This window comes from Panulirus ornatus, chromosome 63 (genome assembly GCF_036320965.1).
Source record: "Panulirus ornatus isolate Po-2019 chromosome 63, ASM3632096v1, whole genome shotgun sequence".
In the NCBI taxonomy this organism is placed as follows: Eukaryota; Metazoa; Arthropoda; class Malacostraca; order Decapoda; family Palinuridae; genus Panulirus; species Panulirus ornatus.
The window spans coordinates 416970-435583 of NC_092286.1; the positions used below are offsets into that span (position 1 = coordinate 416970).

Consider the following 18614-nt stretch of genomic DNA (forward strand, 5'->3'; position numbering starts at 1 on the left):
GAGTGATTGGTTCCCAGTGAATATCAGTCTGTGGTAGGGGTGTGTGATGTCCCCATAGTTGTTTAATTTGTTTATGGATTGGGTGGTTAGGGAGTTAAATGCAAGAGTTTTGGAGAGAGCAGCGAGTATGCAGTCTTTTGGGGATGAGACAGCCTGGGAAGTGAGTCAGTTGTTGTTTGCCAGTGATACAGCTCTAGGGCTGATTAGAGTAAGAAACTGCTGAAGTTGGTGACTGAGTTTGGAAGAGTGTGTGAAAGGAGAAAGTTGAGAGTAAATGTGGATAAGAGTAAGGTTATTAGGTTCAGTAGGGTTGAGGGACAAGTTGAGTGAGATGTAAGTTTGAATAGAGAAAAATTGGAGGAAGAGAAGTGGAAGCGGAAGTGAGTCACAGGGTGGGGGAGGGGGTGAAGGTTCTGGGAGCATTGAAGAATGTGTGGAAGGTGAGAATGTTATCAACGGAGAGCAAAAATGGGTATGTTTGAAGGAATAGTGGTTCCAACAATGTTATATGGATGTGAGGCATGGGCTATAGATAGGGTTGTGTGGAGGAAGGTGGTTGTGTTGGAAATGAAATGTTTGAGGACAATATGTGGTGTGAGGTGGTTTGATCAAGGAAGTAATGAAAGGGTAAGAGAAATGTGTGGAAATTAAAAGAGTGTGGTTGAGAAAGCAGAAGAGGGTGTGTTGAAATGGTTTGGCCACATGGAGAGAATGAGTGAGGAAAGATTGACAAAGAGGATATATGTGTTAGAGGTGGAGGGAACGAGGAGAAGCGGGAGACCATACTGGAGGTAGAAGGATGGAGTGAAAAAGATTTTGAGCGATTGGGGTCTAAACATACAGGAGGATGAAAGGCATGGAAGGAATAGAGTGAATTGGAACGATGTGGTATACCATGGTGGACATGCTGTCAGTGGAATGAACCAGGACATGGGAAGCGTCTAGGGTAAATCATGGAAAGGTCTGTAGGGCCTAGATGTGGAAAGGGAGCTGTGGTTTTGGTGCATTGCACATGACAGGTAGAGACTGAGTTGAACGAATGTGGCCTGTTTTGTCTGATTTTCTGGTTTTACCTTGCTGAAGCAGGGGGTAGTAATGCTTTTTCCTGTGGGGTGGGGTAGCAACAGGAATGGATGAAGGCAAGCAAGTATTAAAATGTACACGTGTATATATGTATATGTCTGTCTGTGTTTATGTGTATGTATGATATATTGATATGTATATGTATGTGTATGTTGATATATGGGCATTTGGGAGAATGATTTGGTAAACAGAGAAAAGGTAGTGAAAGCTTTGTGGAAGATGAAAGCAGGCAAGGCGGCGGGTTTGGATGGTATTGCTGTGGAATTTATTAAAAAACGGGGTGACTGTGTTGTTGACTGGTTGGTGAGGATATTCATTGTATGTATGGTTCATGATGAAGTGCCTGAGGACTGGCAGAATGCATGCATAGTGCCATTGTACAAAGGGAAAGGGGATAAAGGTGAGTGTTCAAATTACAGAGGTATACATTTGTTGAGTATTCCTGGGATACTATATGGGAAGGTATTGATTGAGAGGGTGAAGGCATGTACAGAGCATCAGAAGGGGGGAAGAGCAGTGTGTTTTCAGAAGTGATAGAGGATGTGTGGATCAGGTGTTTGCTATGAAGAATGTATGTGAGAAATACTTACAAAAACAGATGGATTTGTATGTAGCATCTATGGATCTGGAGAAGGCAGAGAAGGCATATGATAGAATTGATAGGGATTCTCTGTGGAGGGTATTAAGAGTATATGGTGTGGGAGGTAAGTTGCTTGAAGCAGTGAAAAGTTTTTATCGAGGATGTAAGACAGGTGTATGAGTAGGGAGAGAGGAAAGTGATTGGTTCCCAGTGAAAGTCGGTTTGTGGCAGGGGTTGGTGATGTCTCCATGGTTGTTTAATTTGTTTATGGATTGTGTCATTAGGGAGGTGAATGCAAGAGTTTTGGAGAGAGGGGCAAGTATGCAGTCTGTTGTGGATGAGAGGGCATGGGAAGTGAGTCACTTGTGTTTGCTGATGATACAGCACTGGTGGCTGATTGGGGTGAGAAAATGCAGAAGTTGGTGACTGAGTTTGGTAAAGTGTGTGAAAGAAGAAAGCTGAGAGTAAATGTAAATAAGAGCAAGGTTATTAGGTACAGTAGGGTTGAGGCACAAGTAAAGTGGGAGGTAAGTTTGAATGAAGAAAAACTGGAGGAAGTGAAGTGTTTTATATATCTGGGAGTGGATTTAGCAGTGGATGGAAGCGGAAGAGAGTCATAGGGTGGGAAGGGGGCGAAGGTTCTGGGAGCGTTGAAGAATGTGTGGAAGGAGGGAATGTTATCTCGAAGAGCATAAATGAGTATGTTTGAAGGAATAGTGGTTCCAACAATATTGTATGGTTGTGAGGCATGGGCTATAGATCAGGTTGTGCGGAGGAGGCTGGATGTGTTGGAAATGAGATGTTTGAGGACAGTATGTGGTGTGAGGTGGTTTGATCGAGTAAGTAATGAAAGGGTAAGAGAGATGTGTGGTAATAAAAAGAGTGTGGTTGAGAGACCAGAAGATAGTATATTGAAATGGTTTGATCACATGGAGAGAATGATTGAGGAAAGATAGACAAAAAGGATATATATGTCAGAGGTGGAGGGAACAAGGAGAAGTGGGAGACCAAATTGGAGGTGAAAGGATGGAGTGAAAAAGATTTTGAGCAATCGGGGCCTGGACATGCAGGAGGGTGAAAGGCTGTCAGTGGATTAAGCTAGGTAATGTGAAGTGTCTTGGGTAAACCATGGAAAGTTTTTTGGGGCCTGGATGTGGAAAGGGAGCTGTGGTTTTGTTGCATTACACATGACAGGTAAAGACTGAGTGTGAACAAATGTGGCCTTTGTTGTCTTCTAGTGCTACCTCATGTGCATGCAGGAGGAAGGGGGGTGCCATATCATGTGTGGCAGGGTGGCGGCAGGAATGGATGAAGGCAGCATGTATGAATATGTACATGTGTATATATGTTTATGTCTGTGTATGTATATGTTGATTTGTATAGGTATGTATATGTGCGTGTGTGGGCATTTATGTATATATATGTGTATATGAGTTGATGGGCCATTTAATAAGTGTTACTGCAATACCATTGAAACCCGCCGCCTTGCTGGTGGCTGATTTGGGTGAGAAACTGCAGAAGCTGGTGACTTAGTTTGGTAAAGTGTGTGAAAGAAGAAAGCTGAGAGCAAATGTGAAGAACAAGGTTATTAGGTTCAGTTGGGATGAGGGACAAGTTAATTGGGAGGTAAATTTGAATGGAGAAAAACTGGAGGAAGTGAAGTGTTTAAGATATCTGGGAGTGGATTTAGCAGCGGATGGAACCATGGAAGCGGAAGTGAGTCACAGAGTCGGGGAGGGGGTGAAAGTTCTGGGAATGTTGAAGAATGTGTGGAAGGCGAGAACATTATCTTGGAGAGCAAAAAATGGGTGTGTTTGAAGGAATAGTGGTTCCAACAATGTTACATGGTTGCAAGGCATGGGCTATAGATAGGGTTGTGCGGAGGAGAGTGGATGTGTTGGAAATAAAATGTTTGAGGACAATATGTGGTGTGATTGAGTAAGTAATGAAAAGATAAGGGAGATGTGTGGTAATAAAAAGAATGTGGTTGATAGAGTAGAAGAAAGTGTGTTGAAATGGTTTGGTCACAAGGAGAGAATGAGTGAGGAAAGATTGACAAAGAGAGTATATGTGTCAGAGGTAGAGGGAACAAGGAGAAGCAGGAGGCCAAATTGGAGGTGGAAGGATGGAGTTAAAAATTTTTTGAACGATCGGGGCCTGAACATACTGGAGGGTGAAAGGTGTGCAAGGAATATAGTGAATTGGAATGTTGTGGTATACCGGGGTGGATGAGCTGTCAGTGGATTGAACCAGAGCATATGAAGCATCTGGGGTAAACCATGAAGTTTTGTGGGGCCTGGGTGTGGAAAGGGAGCTGTGGTTTTGGTGCATTACACGACAGCTAGAGACTGAGTGTGAACAAATGTGGCCTTTGTTGTCTTTTCCTAGTGCTACCTCACTTGCGCGCATAGGGGGATGCTATTTCATGTGTGGCAGGATGGCAACAGAGTGGGTGAAGGCAGCATGTATGAACATGTACACGTGTATATATGTATATGTCTGTGTATGTATATGTATGGATTCTGTTAGAATCAGTGAAAAGTTTTTATCGAGGATGTAAGGCATGTGTACGTGTAGGAAGAGAGGAAAGTGATTGGTTCTCAGTGAATGTAGGTTTGCGGCAGGGGTGTGTGATGTCTCCATGGTTGTTTAATTTCTTTATGGATGGGGTTGTTAGGGAGGTGAATGCAAGAGTTTTGGAAAGAGGGGCAAGTATGAAGTCTGTTGGGGATGAGAGAGCTTGGGAAGTGAGTCAGTTGTTGTTCGCTGAGGATACAGCGCTGGTGGCTGATTCATGTGAGAAACTGCAGAAGCTGGTGACTGAGTTTGGTAAAGTGTGTGAAAGAAGAAAGTTAAGAGTAAATGTGAATAAGAGCAAGGTTATTAGGTACAGTAGGGTTGAGGGTCAAGTCAATTGGGAGGTGAGTTTGAATGGAGAAAAACTGGAGGAAGTAAAGTGTTTTAGATATCTGGGAGTGGATCTGGCAGCGGATGGAACCATGGAAGCGGAAGTGGATCATAGGATGGGGGAGGGGGCGAAAATTCTGGGAGCCTTGAAGAATGTGTGGAAGTCGAGAACATTATCTCGGAAAGCAAAAATGAGTATGTTTGAAGGAATAGTGGTTCCAACAATGTTGTATGGTTGCGAGGCGTGGGCTATGGATAGAGTGGTGCGCAGGAGGATGGATGTGCTGGAAATGAGATGTTTGAGGACAATGTGTGGTGTGAGGTGGTTTGATCGAGTAAGTAACGTAAGGGTAAGAGAGATGTGTGGAAATAAAAAGAGCGTGGTTGAGAGAGCAGAAGAGGGTGTTTTGAAATGGTTTGGGCACATGGAGAGAATGAGTGAGGAAAGATTGACCAAGAGGATATATGTGTCGGAGGTGGAGGGAACGAGGAGAAGAGGGAGACCAAATTGGAGGTGGAAAGATGGAGTGAAAAAGATTTTGTGTGATTGGGGCCTGAACATGCAGGAGGGTGAAAGGAGGGCAAGGAATAGAGTGAATTGGAGCGATGTGGTATACCGGGGTTGATGTGCTATCAGTGGATTGAATCAGCGCATGTGAAGCGTCTGGTGTAAACCATGGAAAGCTGTGTAGGTATGTATATTTGCGTGTGTGGACGTATGTATATACATGTGTATGGGGGTGGGTTGGGCCATTTCTTCTTTCGTCTGTTTCCTTGCGCTACCTCGCAAACGCGGGAGACAGCGACAAAGAAAAAAAAAAAAAGTTGAAATGTATAGGTATGTATATGTGCGTGTGTAGGTGTTTATGTATGTACACGTGTGTGTAGGTGGGTTGGGCCATTCTTTTGTCTGTTTCCTTGCTGACACATATATCCTGTTTGTCAATCTTTCTTCACTCATTCTCTCCATATGTCCAAACCATCTCAACACACCCTCTTCTGCTCTCTCAACCACACTTTTTATTTCTACACATCTCTCTTTTCGTTTCATTACTTACTCGATCAAACCACTTCACACCACAAATTGTCCTCAGACATTTCATTTCCAACACATCCACCCTCCTCCGTACAACCTTATCTATAGCCCATGCCTCGCAGCCATGCATATAACATTGTTGGAACTACTTTTCCTTCACCCATTTTTGCTCTCTGAGATAACTTTCTTTCCTTCCACACATTCTTCATCACTCCCAGAATGTTCACCCTCTCCCCCACTCTGTGACTTGCTTCCGCTTCCATGGTTCCATTCACTGCTAAAAAAAAGTCCACTCCCAGATATCTAAAACATTTCACTCCCTCCTCTTAGTCGCCTTCTACAACACGCAAGGAATACCTAACTGACAAATCTTGGACAAAACATACACCAATCAAGGCCATCTCAAATGAAAGAATAAAGGAAAACAAAGTAGAAATCAATCAGGGCTCAATGAGTGTTTTTACACCTGACTTAAAGAATGAATAGTTATATATAGAGGGGAAACACTAAAGATGGAAATGAATTTCCCTGCCTGACTGTTGAAGGGAAGAAGGAAGTATTATAGTAGCCAATCCTCAAGTGGCTAGTGTCCACACAGAAACTTTTTTTTTTTTTCTTTTTTTGCTGTCTCCCGCGTTTGCGAGGTAGCGCAAGGAAACAGACGAAAAAAATGGCCCAACCCACCCCCATGCACAATGTATACACACACACATCCACACACGCAAATATACATACCTATACATCTCAATGTACACATATATATACATACACAGACACAAACATATATACCCATGCACACAATTCACACTGTCTGCCCCCATTCACTCCCATCGCCACCTCGCCACACATGGAATACCTTCCCCCTCCCCCCTCATGTGTGCTAGGTAGCACTAGGAAAAGACAACAAAGGCCCCATTCGTTCACACTCAGTCTCTAGCTGCCACGCAATAATGCCCGAAACCACAGCTCCCTTTCCACATCCAGGCCCCACAGAACTTTCCATGGTTTACCCCAGACGCTTCACATGCCCTGATTCAATCCACTGACAGCACGTCAACCTCGGTATACCACATCGCTCCAATTCAATCTATTCCTTGCCCTCCTTTCACCCTCCTGCATGTTCAGGCCCCGATCACACAAAATCTTCTTCACTCCATCTTTCCACCTCCAATTTGGTCTCCCTCTTCTCCTCGTTCCCTCCACCTCCGACACATATATCCTCTTGGTCAATCTTTCCTCACTCATTCTCTCCATGTGCCCAAACCATTTCAAAACACCCTCTTCTGCTCTCTCAACCACGCTCTTTTTATTTCCACACATCTCTCTTACCCTTACGTTACTTATTCGATCAAACCACCTCACACCACACATTGTCCTCAAACATCTCATTTCCAGCACATCCATCCTCCTGCGCACCACTCTATCCATAGCCCACGCCTCGCAACCATACAAACATTGTTGGAACCACTATTCCTTCAAACATACCCATTTTTGCTTTCCGAGATAATGTTCTCGACTTCCACACATTCTTCAAGGCTCCCAGAATTTTCGCCCCCTCCCCCACCCTATGATCCACTTCCGCTTCCATGGTTCCATCCGCTGCCAGATCCACTCCCAGATATCTAAAACACTTCACTTCCTCCAGTTTTTCTCCATTCAAACTCACCTCCCAATTGACTTGACCCTCAACCCTACTGTACCTAATAACCTTGCTCTTATTCACATTTACTCTTAACTTTCTTCTTTCACACACTTTACCAAACTCAGTCACCAGCTTCTGCAGTTTCTCACATGAATCAGCCACCAGCGCTGTATCATCAGCGAACAACAGCTGACTCACTTCCCAAGCTCTCTCATCCCCAACAGACTTCATACTTGCCCCTCTTTCCAAAACTCTTGCATTCACCTCCCTAACAACCCCATCCATAAAGAAATTAAACAACCATGGAGACATCACACACCCCTGCCGCAAACCTACATTCACTGAGAACCAATCACTTTCCTCTCTTCCTACACGTACACATGCCTTACATCCTCGATAAAAACTTTTCACTGCTTCTAACAACTTGCCTCCCACACCATATATTCTTAATACCTTCCACAGAGCTTCTCTATCAACTCTATCATATGCCTTCTCCAGATCCATAAATGCTACATACAAATCCATTTGCTTTTCTAAGTATTTCTCACATACATTCTTCAAAGCAAACACCTGATCCACACATCCTCTACCACTTCTGAAACCACACTGCTCTTCCCCAATCTGATGCTCTGTACATGCCTTCACCCTCTCAATCAATACCCTCCCATATAATTTACCAGGAATACTCAACAAACTTATACTTCTGTAATTTGAGCACTCACTCTTTTCCCCTTTGCCTTTGTACAATGGCACTATGCACGCATTCCGCCAATCCTCAGGCACCTCACCATGAGTCATACATACATTAAATAACCTTACCAACCAGTCAACAATACAGTCACCCCCTTTTTTAATAAATTCCACTGCAATACCATCCAAACCTGCTGCCTTGCCGGCTTTCATCTTCCGCAAAGCTTTCACTACCTCTTTTCTGTTTACCAAATCATTTTCCCTAACCCTCTCACTTTGCACACCACCTCGACCAAAACACCCTATATCTGCCACTCTATCATCAAACACATTCAACAAACCTTCAAAATACTCACTCCATCTCCTTCTCACATCACCACTACTTGTTATCACCTCCCCATTTGCGCCCTTCACTGAAGTTCCCATTTGCTCCCTTGTCTTACGCACTTTATTTACCTCCTTCCAGAACATCTTTTTATTCTCCCTAAAATTTAATGATACTCTCTCACCCCAACTCTCATTTGCCCTTTTTTTCACCTCTTGCACCTTTCTCTTGACCTCCTGTCTCTTTCTTTTATACATCTCCCACTCAATTGCATTTTTTCCCGGCAAAAATCGTCCAAATGCCTCTCTCTTCTCTTTCACTAATACTCTTACTTCTTCATCCCACCACTCACTACCCTTTCTAATCAACCCATCTCCCACTCTTCTCATGCCACAAGCATCTTTTGCGCAATCCATCACTGATTCCCTAAATACATCCCATTCCTCCCCCACTCCCCTTACTTCCATTGTTCTCACCTTTTTCCATTCTGTACTCAGTCTCTCCTGGTACTTCCTCACACAAGTCTCCTTCTGAAGCTCACTTACTCTCACCACCCTCTTCACCCCAACATTCACTCTTCTGAAAACCCATACAAATCTTCACCTTAGCCTCCACAAGATAATGATCAGACATCCCTCCAGTTGCACCTCTCAGCACATTAACATCCAAAAGTCTCTCTTTCGCGCGCCTGTCAATTAACACGTAATCCAATAACGCTCTCTGGCCATCTCTCCTACTTACATAAGTATACTTATGTATATCTCGCTTTTTAAACCAGGTATTCCCAATCATCAGTCCTTTTTCAGCACATAAATCTACAAGCTCTTCACCATTTCCATTTACAACACTGAACACCCCATGTATACCAATTATTCCCTCAACTGCCACATTACTCACCTTTGCACTCAAATCACCCATCACTATAACCCGGTCTCATGCATCAAAGCCACTAACACACTCATTCAGCTGCTCCCAAAACACTTGCCTCTCATGATCTTTCTTCTCATGCCCAGGTGCATATGCACCAATAATCACCCATCTCTCTCCCTCAACTTTCAGTTTTACCCATATTAATCGAGAATTTACTTTCTTACATTCTATCACATACTCCCACAACTCCTGTTTCAGGAGTACTGCTACTCCTTCCCTTGCTCTTGTCCTCTCACTAACCCCTGACTGTACTCCCAAGACATTCCCAAACCACTCTTCCCCTTTACCCTTGAGCTTCGTTTCACTCAGAGCCAAAACATCCAGGTTCCTTTCCTCAAACATACTACCTATCTCTCCTTTTTTCACATCTTGGTTACATCCACAGAGAAATACTTAGAAAAGCCAATGGATTTGTATGTAGCATTTATGGATCTGGAGAAGGCATATGATAGAGTTGATAGAGATGCTCTGTGGAAGGTATTAAGAATATATGGTGTGGGAGGAAAGTTGTTAGAAGCAGTGAAAAGTTTTTATCGAGGATGTAAGGCATGTGTACGTGTAGGAAGAGAGGAAAGTGATTGGTTCTCAGTGAATGTAGGTTTGCGGCAGGGGTGTGTGATGTCTCCATGGTTGTTTAATTTGTTTATGGATGGGGTTGTTAGGGAGGTAAATGCAAGAGTTTTGGAAAGAGGGGCAAGTATGAAGTCTGTTGGGGATGAGAGAGCTTGGGAAGTGAGTCAGTTGTTGTTCGCTGATGATACAGCGCTGGTGGCTGATTCATGTGAGAAACTGCAGAAGCTGGTGACTGAGTTTGGTAAAGTGTGTGGAAGAAGAAAGTTAAGAGTAAATGTGAATAAGAGCAAGGTTATTAGGTACAGTAGGGTTGAAGGTCAAGTCAATTGGGAGGTGAGTTTGAATGGAGAAAAACTGGAGGAAGTGAAGTGTTTTAGATATCTGGGAGTGGATCTGGCAGCGGATGGAACCATGGAAGTGGAAGTGGATCATAGGGTGGGGGAGGGGGCAAAAATTCTGGGGGCCTTGAAGAATGTGTGGAAATCGAGAACATTATCTCGGAAAGCAAAAATGGGTATGTTTGAAGGAATAGTGGTTCCAACAATGTTGTATGGTTGCGAGGCGTGGGCTATGGATAGAGTTGTGCGCAGGAGGATGGATGTGCTGGAAATGAGATGTTTGAGGACAATGTGTGGTGTGAGGTGGTTTGATCGAGTAAGTAACGTAAGGGTAAGAGAGATGTGTGGAAATAAAAAGAGCGTGGTTGAGAGAGCAGAAGAGGGTGTTTTGAAATGGTTTGGGCACATGGAGAGGATGAGTGAGGAAAGATTGACCAAGAGGATATATGTGTCGGAGGTGGAGGGAGCAAGGAGAAGAGGGAGACCAAATTGGAGGTGGAAAGATGGAGTGAAAAAGATTTTGTGTGATCGGGGCCTGAACATGCAGGAGGGTGAAAGGAGGGCAAGGAATAGAGTGAATTGGAGCGATGTGGTATACCGGGGTTGACGTGCTGTCAGTGGATTGAATCAAGGCATGTGAAGCATCTGGGGTAAACCATGGAAAGCTGTGTAGGTATGTATATTTGAGTGTGTGGACGTATGTATATACATGTGTATGGGGGGGGTTGGGCCATTTCTTTCGTCTGTTTCCTTGCGCTACCTCACAAACGCGGGAGACAGCGACAAATTAAAAAAAAAAAAAAATATATATATATATATATATATATATATATATATATATTCTTTTCTTTCTTTCAAACTATTCGCCATTTCCTGCATTAGCGAGGTAGCGTTAAGAACAGAGGACTGGGCCTTTGAGGGAATACCCTCACCTGGCCCAATTCTCTGTTCCTTCTTTTGAAAAAAAAAAAAAACGAGAGGGGAGGATTTCCAGCCCCCCGCTCCCTCCCCTTTTAGTCGCCTTCTACGACACGCAGGGAATACGTGGGAAGTATTCTTAATCCCCTATCCCCAGGGATAATATATATATATATATATATATATATATATATATATATATATATATATATATATATATATATATATATGCACCTGGGCATGAGAAGAAAGATCAAGAGAGGCAAGTGTTTTGGGAGCAGCTGAATGAGTGTGTTAGTGGTTTTGATGCACGAGACCGGGTCATAGTGATGGGTGATTTGAATGCAAAGGTGAGTAATGTGGCAGTTGAGGGAATAATTGGTATACATGGGGTGTTCAGTGTTGTAAATGGAAATGGTGAAGAGCTTGTAGATTTATGTGCTGAAAAAGGACTGATGATTGGGAATACCTGGTTTAAAAAGCGAGATATACATAAGTATACTTATGTAAGTAGGAGAGATGGCCAGAGAGCGTTATTGGATTACGTGTTAATTGACAGGCGTGCGAAAGAGAGACTTTTGGATGTTAATGTGCTGAGAGGTGCAACTGGAGGGATGTCTGATCATTATCTTGTGGAGGCTAAGGTGAAGATTTGTATGGGTTTTCAGAAAAGAAGAGTGAATGTTGGGGTGAAGAGGGTGGTGAGAGTAAGTGAGCTTGAGAAGGAGACCTGTGTGAGGAAGTACCAGGAGAGACTGAGTACAGAATGGAAAAAGGTGAGAACAGTGGAAGTAAGGGGAGTGGGGGAGGAATGGGATGTATTTAGGGAATCAGTGATGGATTGCGCAAAAGATGCTTGTGGCATGAGAAGAGTGGGAGGTGGGTTGATTAGAAAGGGTAGTGAGTGGTGGGATGAAGAAGTAAGAGTATTAGTGAAAGAGAAGAGAGAGGCATTTGGACGATTTTTGCAGGGAAAAAATGCAATTGAGTGGGAGGTGTATAAAAGAAAGAGACAGGAGGTCAAGAGAAAGGTGCAAGAGGTGAAAAAAAGGGCAAATGAGAGTTGGGGTGAGAGAGTATCATTAAATTTTAGGGAGAATAAAAAGATGTTCTGGAAGGAGGTAAATAAAGTGCGTAAGACAAGGGAGCAAATGGGAACTTCGGTGAAGGGCGCAAGTGGGGAGGTGATAACAAGTAGTGGTGATGTGAGAAGGAGATGGAGTGAGTATTTTGAAGGTTTGTTGAATGTGTCTGATGACAGAGTGGCAGATATAGGGTGTTTTGGTCGAGGTGGTGTGCAAAGTGAGAGGGTTAGGGAAAATGATTTGGTAAACAGAGAAGAGGTAGTAAAAGCTTTGCGGAAGATGAAAGCCGGCAAGGCAGCAGGTTTGGATGGTATTGCAGTGGAATTTATTAAGAAAGGGGGTGACTGTATTGTTGACTGGTTGGTAAGGTTATTTAATGTATGTATGACTCATGGTGAGGTGCCTGAGGATTGGCGGAATGCGTGCATAGTGCCATTGTACAAAGGCAAAGGGGATAAGAGTGAGTGCTCAAATTACAGAGGTATAAGTTTGTTGAGTATTCCTGGTAAATTATATGGGAGGGTATTGATTGAGAGGGTGAAGGCATGTACAGAGCATCAGATTGGGGAAGAGCAGTGCGGTTTCAGAAGTGGTAGAGGATGTGTGGATCAGGTGTTTGCTTTGAAGAATGTATGTGAGAAATACTTAGAAAAGCAAATGGATTTGTATGTAGCATTTATGGATCTGGAGAAGGCATATGATAGAGTTGATAGAGATGCTCTGTGGAAAGTATTAAGAATATATGGTGTGGGAGGCAAGTTGTTAGAAGCAGTGAAAAGTTTTTATCGAGGATGTAAGGCATGTGTACGTGTAGGAAGAGAGGAAAGTGATTGGTTCTCAGTGAATGTAGGTTTGCGGCAGGGGTGTGTGATGTCTCCATGGTTGTTTAATTTGTTTATGGATGGGGTTGTAAAGGAGGTAAATGCAAGAGTCCTGGAAAGAGGGGCAAGTATGAAGTCTGTTGGGGATGAGAGAGCTTGGGAAGTGAGTCAATTGTTGTTCGCTGATGATACAGCGCTGGTGGCTGATTCATGTGAGAAACTGCAGAAGCTGGTGACTGAGTTTGGTAAAGTGTGTGGAAGAAGAAAGTTGAGAGTAAATGTGAATAAGAGCAAGGTTATTAGGTACAGTAGGGGTGAGGGTCAAGTCAATTGGGAGGTGAGTTTGAATGGAGAAAAACTGGAGGAAGTGAAGTGCTTTAGATATCTGGGAGTGGATCTGTCAGCGGATGGAACCATGGAAGCGGAAGTGGATCATAGGGTGGGGGAGGGGGCGAAAATTTTGGGAGCCTTGAAAAATGTGTGGAAGTCGAGAACATTATCTTGGAAAGCAAAAATGGGTATGTTTGAGGGAATAGTGGTTCCAACAATGCTGTATGGTTGCGAGGCGTGGGCTATGGATAGAGATGTGCGCAGGAGGATGGATGTGCTGGAAATGAGATGTTTGAGGACAATGTGTGGTGTGAGGTGGTTTGATCGAGTAAGTAACGTAAGGGTAAGAGAGATGTGTGGAAATAAAAAGAGCGTGGTTGAGAGAGCAGAAGAGGGTGTTTTGAAATGGTTTGGGCACATGGAGAGAATGAGTGAGGAGAGATTTACCAAGAGGATATATGTGTCGGAGGTGGAGGGAACGAGGAGAAGAGGGAGACCAAATTGGAGGTGGAAAGATGGAGTGAAAAAGATTTTGTGTGATCGGGGCCTGAACATGCAGGAGGGTGAAAGGAGGGCAAGAAATAGAGTGAATTGGAGTCATGTGGTATACAGGGGTTGACGTGCTGTCAGTGGATTGAATCAAGGCATGTGAAGCGTCTGGGGTAAACCATGGAAAGCTGTGTAGGTATGTATATTTGCGTGTGTGGACGTATGTACATGTGTATGGGGGGGGGGGGGGGCCATTTCTTTCGTCTGTTTCCTTGCGCTACCTCGCAAACGCGGGAGACAGCGACAAAGTATGAAAAAAAAAAAAAAAAAAAAAAAAAAAGAATATATATTTATATTATCCCTGTGGATAGGGGATTAAGAATACTTCCCACGTATTCCCTGCGTGTCGTAGAAGGCGACTAAAAGGGGAGGGAGCGGGGGGCTGGAAATCCTCCCCTCTCGTTTTTTGTTTTTTTTTTTTTCTTTTTTTCAATTTTCCAAAAGAAGGAACAGAGAATTGGGCCAGGTGAGGGTATTCCCTCAAAGGCCCAGTCCTCTGTTCTTAACGCTACCTCGCTGATGCGGGAAATGGCGAATGGTTTGAAAGAAAGAATATATATATATATATATATATATATATATATATATATATATATATATATATATATATTTTTTTTTTTTTTTTTTGCTGTCTCCCTCATTTGCGAGGTAGCGCAAGGAAACAGACGAAAGAAAGGGCCCAACCCACCCCCATACACATGTATATACATACGTCCACACACGCAAATATACATACCTACACAGCTTTCCATGGTTTACCCCAGACGCTTCACATGCCCTGATTCAATCCACTGACAGCAGTTTTGGAAAGAGGGGCAAGTATGAAGTCTGTTGGGGATGAGAGAGCTTGGGAAGTGAGTCAGTTGTTGTTCGCTGATGATACAGCTCTGGTGGCTGATTCATGTGAGAAACTGCAGAAGCTGGTGACTGAGTTTGGTAAAGTGTGTGAAAGAAGAAAGTTAAGAGTAAATGTGAATAAGAGCAAGGTTATTAGGTATAGTAGGGTTGAGGGTCAAGTCAATTGGGAGGTAAGTTTGAATGGAGAAAAACTGGTGGAAGTAAAGTGTTTTAGATATCTGGGAGTGGATCTGGCAGCGGATGGAACCATGGAAGCGGAAGTGGATCATAGGGTGGGGGAGGGGGCGAAAATTCTGGTAGCCTTGAAGAATGTGTGGAAGTCGAGAACATTATCTCGGAAAGCAAAAATGGGTATGTTTGAAGGAATAGTGGTTCCACCAATGTTGTATGGTTGCGAGGCGTGGGCTATGGATAGAGTTGTGCGCAGGAGGATGGATGTGCTGGAAATGAGATGTTTGAGGACAATGTGTGGTGTGAGGTGGTTTGATCGAGTAAGTAACGTACGGGTAAGAGAGATGTGTGGAAATGAAAAGAGCGTGGTTGAGAGAGCAGAAGAGGGTGTTTTGAAATGGTTTGGGCACATGGAGAGAATGAGTGAGGAAAGATTGACCAAGAGGATATATTTGTCGTAGGTGGAGGGAACAAGGAGAAGTGGGAGACCAAATTGGAGGTGGAAAGATGGAGTGAAAAAGATTTTGTGTGATCGGGGCCTGAACATGCAGGAGGGTGAAAGGCGGGCAAGGAATAGAGTGAATTGGATCGATGTGGTATACCGGGGTTGACACAGAAACTATGTGAAGCTAAAAGTTTGGCTTGAGTCCAAACAAATTGTAACCCTGGCACTGGTGCAGGTGGCAAAGACTGGCCCCAAAGCCTGAGACCTTTTATTCTTTGTGGTGTAGTGTTCATGCTTGGGAACCAGGTTGAAAGTTATAAACCTAGATGCAGTCCTAGTAATTTTTCATGGGACTGTTTTCATGTGGAAACTCAACCTAGCATTGTGTTTGTGCTCAGAATGCTAATTGCTGCTGGTGCTCTGTACATCTTTTAAGTGATTTTCTTGCATCCCTATGTTGTGGTGGAGGTGCCAAAGACAGACCCTATGGACTAAGAGTTTCATACCCCTTTTATTGTATCACTGATTCAATAGGGGAACCAAGCTGGAAGTTGTCTGTTTAGGGCAAATCTTTGCATTTCTTCATAGGATGGTTTCTTATAGAACCTTAACAGATCTTTGGTTGTACTTGGGATTACTTGAGGAAGTCAGGTGAGAGAACAACTGAAGGTTTATTACTAGGTTATGTACTGAAGGACATTACTGTAATAGAATTCATAAATTTTTAATTTGTGTAGTTGGAGACAGGATAGTAAAGTAGAAAGTTCCCTCTTATGGATCCATTTTTGCCAATTTAAGTCCATAAATTTTATAATACTACTTGGGCTTAAAGATGGTACCTTACTTCATGCTCTAGGTTGAAAGTCAAAACAACCAAAAGATAGTTTTTGCTTCAGTTTTTTTTTTTTTTTTTTTCTGACCATGTGCTCAGATTTTACTGTAGGTTTAAGTTTTGAAAAAACAGGGCTGAGCATGTCAAACTTTGCCAAATTAAAGATTAGAATAGGAGAGGAAGAGTTCTTTTCCTGATGTGGACCAGCAACATATGATGTAAAAACTTTAGTGTACAGTATGGTCTTAACATGAAGATGTTGTCTTTCGCAAAAGAAGACTTAGATCCCTTGAAACTAGAACAAAAGTATTATTTTTATTTATTTGTATTTATTTTGCTTTGTCGTTGTCTCCCACGTTAGCGAGGTAGCGCAAGGAAACAGACGAAAGAATAGCCTAACCCACCCACATACATATGTATATACATCATGTCCAATATGTATGTACATACATGTCCACACGCAAATATACATACCTGTACATCTCATCGTATACATATATGTACACACACAGACATATACATATATACACATGTACATAATTCATACTGTCTGCCTTTATTCATTCCCATTGCCACCCCGCCACACATGAAAATAACAACCCCCTCCCCCCTCATGTGTGAGAGATAGCGCGAGGAAAAGACAACAAAGGCCACATTCGTTCACACTCAGTCTCTAGCTGTCATGTAATAATGCACCGAAACCACAGCTCCCTTTCCACATCCAGGCCCCACAGAACTTTCCATGGTTTACCCAAGACGCTTCACATACCCTGGGTCAATCCATTGACAGCACGTCGACCCTGGTATACCACATCATTCCAATTCACTCTATTCCTTGCACGCCTTTCACCCTCCTGCATGTTCAGGCCCCGATCACTCAAAATCTTTTTCACTCCATCTTTCCACCTCCAATTTGGTCTCCCACTTCTCCTCTTTCCCTCCATCTTTGACGCATATATCCCCTTGGTCAATCTTTCCTCACTCATTCTCTCCATGTGACCAAACCATTTCAAAACACCCTCTTCTGCTCTCTCAGCCACACTCTTTTTATTACTGCACATCTCTCTTACCCTTGCATTACTTACTCGATCAAACCACCTCACACCACATATTGTCCTGAAACATCTCATTTCCAGCACATCCACCCTCCTTCGCACAACTCTATCCATAGCCCACGCCTCGCAACCATACAACATTGTTGGAACCACTATTCCTTCAAACATACCCATTTTTGCTTTCCAAGATAATGGTCTCGACTTCCAAACATTCTTCAAGGCTCCCAGAATTTTCGCCCCCTCCCCCACCCTATGATCCACTTCCACTTCCATGGTTCCATCCGCTGCCAGATCCACTCCCAGATATCTAAAACACTTCACTTCCTCCAGTTTTTCTCCATTCAAACTTACCTCCCAGTTGACTTAACCCTCAACCCTACTGTACCTAATAACCTTGCTCTTATTCACATTTACTCTCAACTTTCTTTCTTTTACACACTTTACCAAACTCAGTCACCAGCTTCTGCAGTTTCTCACATGAATCAGCCACCAGCGCTGTATCATCAGCGAACAACAACTGACTCACTTCCCAAGCTCTCTCATCCACAACAGACTGCATACTTGCCCCTCTTTCCAAAACTCTTGAATTATGTACATGTGTATATATGTATACGTCTGTGTGTGTATATATATGTATACGTTGAGATGTATAGGTATGTATATGTGCGTGTGGACGTGTATGTATATACATGTGTATGTGGGTAGGTTGGGCCATTCTTTCATGTGTTTCCTTGTGCTACCTCGCTAACGCGGGAGACAGAGTCAAAGTATAATGAACAGATAAATAGAATAAATTTTGTGTCCACTGTGAAAAGCAAGAATTACGTATATAAGCATGGAAGTGCATGTTTCATTTAAAGATACTGACATGGGTTGAATATGTTTATGAGTGATGGAGACTCCATATATCCAATCATCCTCATAAAAACTATGAGTGGATATTATGATAGATAGATAGATAGATAGATAGATAGATAGAATTCAGACACCAGTCATGTAGGGATAGGCTACTTATTCTTTTAAGAATTTTACATTGAAATTATGTTGGTCATCTTAAGCTGGACAAAGCAGTTATAACACCTAACTCAGCTGCTGCTGCTCTTTGAATATTTTGATGAGTGTCTTGGAGTAAAAGTTGATTTTATTCAGTCTTTTTCGTTAATGAACAACAGTATAGGTCATGACGGCATATTTTGCTCTCCTATTAGGTTTCTGGAAGATAATGGAGTATCCTTGGAGGCATTCTCAAGCCCAGGTGTACAGCGATCCAACACAGTTATTCTAGTGAAGAATCTTCCTGCTAAAACTGCTGCTCAAGAATTGTCAGAAATCTTCAGCCAGTATGGAGAAATAGGTCGAGTAGTTCTGCCTCCTTCTGGTATGTCAGGTAAGATGTTACATGTACTGGCTAAAAAAATCTTCAAGACATGAATATTTCAATTTGTT

At 43.0% G+C, this 18614-nt stretch overlaps 2 protein-coding genes across 2 annotated transcripts in view; one reads left to right on the forward strand and one right to left on the reverse strand.

Annotated features, from left to right (window-relative positions):
• LOC139745908 (uncharacterized) overlaps positions 1 to 4976 on the reverse strand; it is a 254640-nt gene extending 249664 nt beyond the window's left edge. Inside the window, exon 1 of the mRNA XM_071656576.1 lies at positions 4440 to 4976. The gene's annotated coding sequence lies outside the window, so the exon portion shown is untranslated. The remainder of the gene's footprint in view (positions 1 to 4439) is intronic.
• The window catches only part of LOC139745909 (probable RNA-binding protein 19), a 190914-nt gene that overhangs the window by 107664 nt on the left and 64636 nt on the right, over positions 1 to 18614 (forward strand). The window contains exon 10 of the mRNA XM_071656577.1: positions 18377 to 18555. Within this exon, the coding sequence (XP_071512678.1) occupies positions 18377 to 18555 (179 nt within the window). The remainder of the gene's footprint in view (positions 1 to 18376; positions 18556 to 18614) is intronic.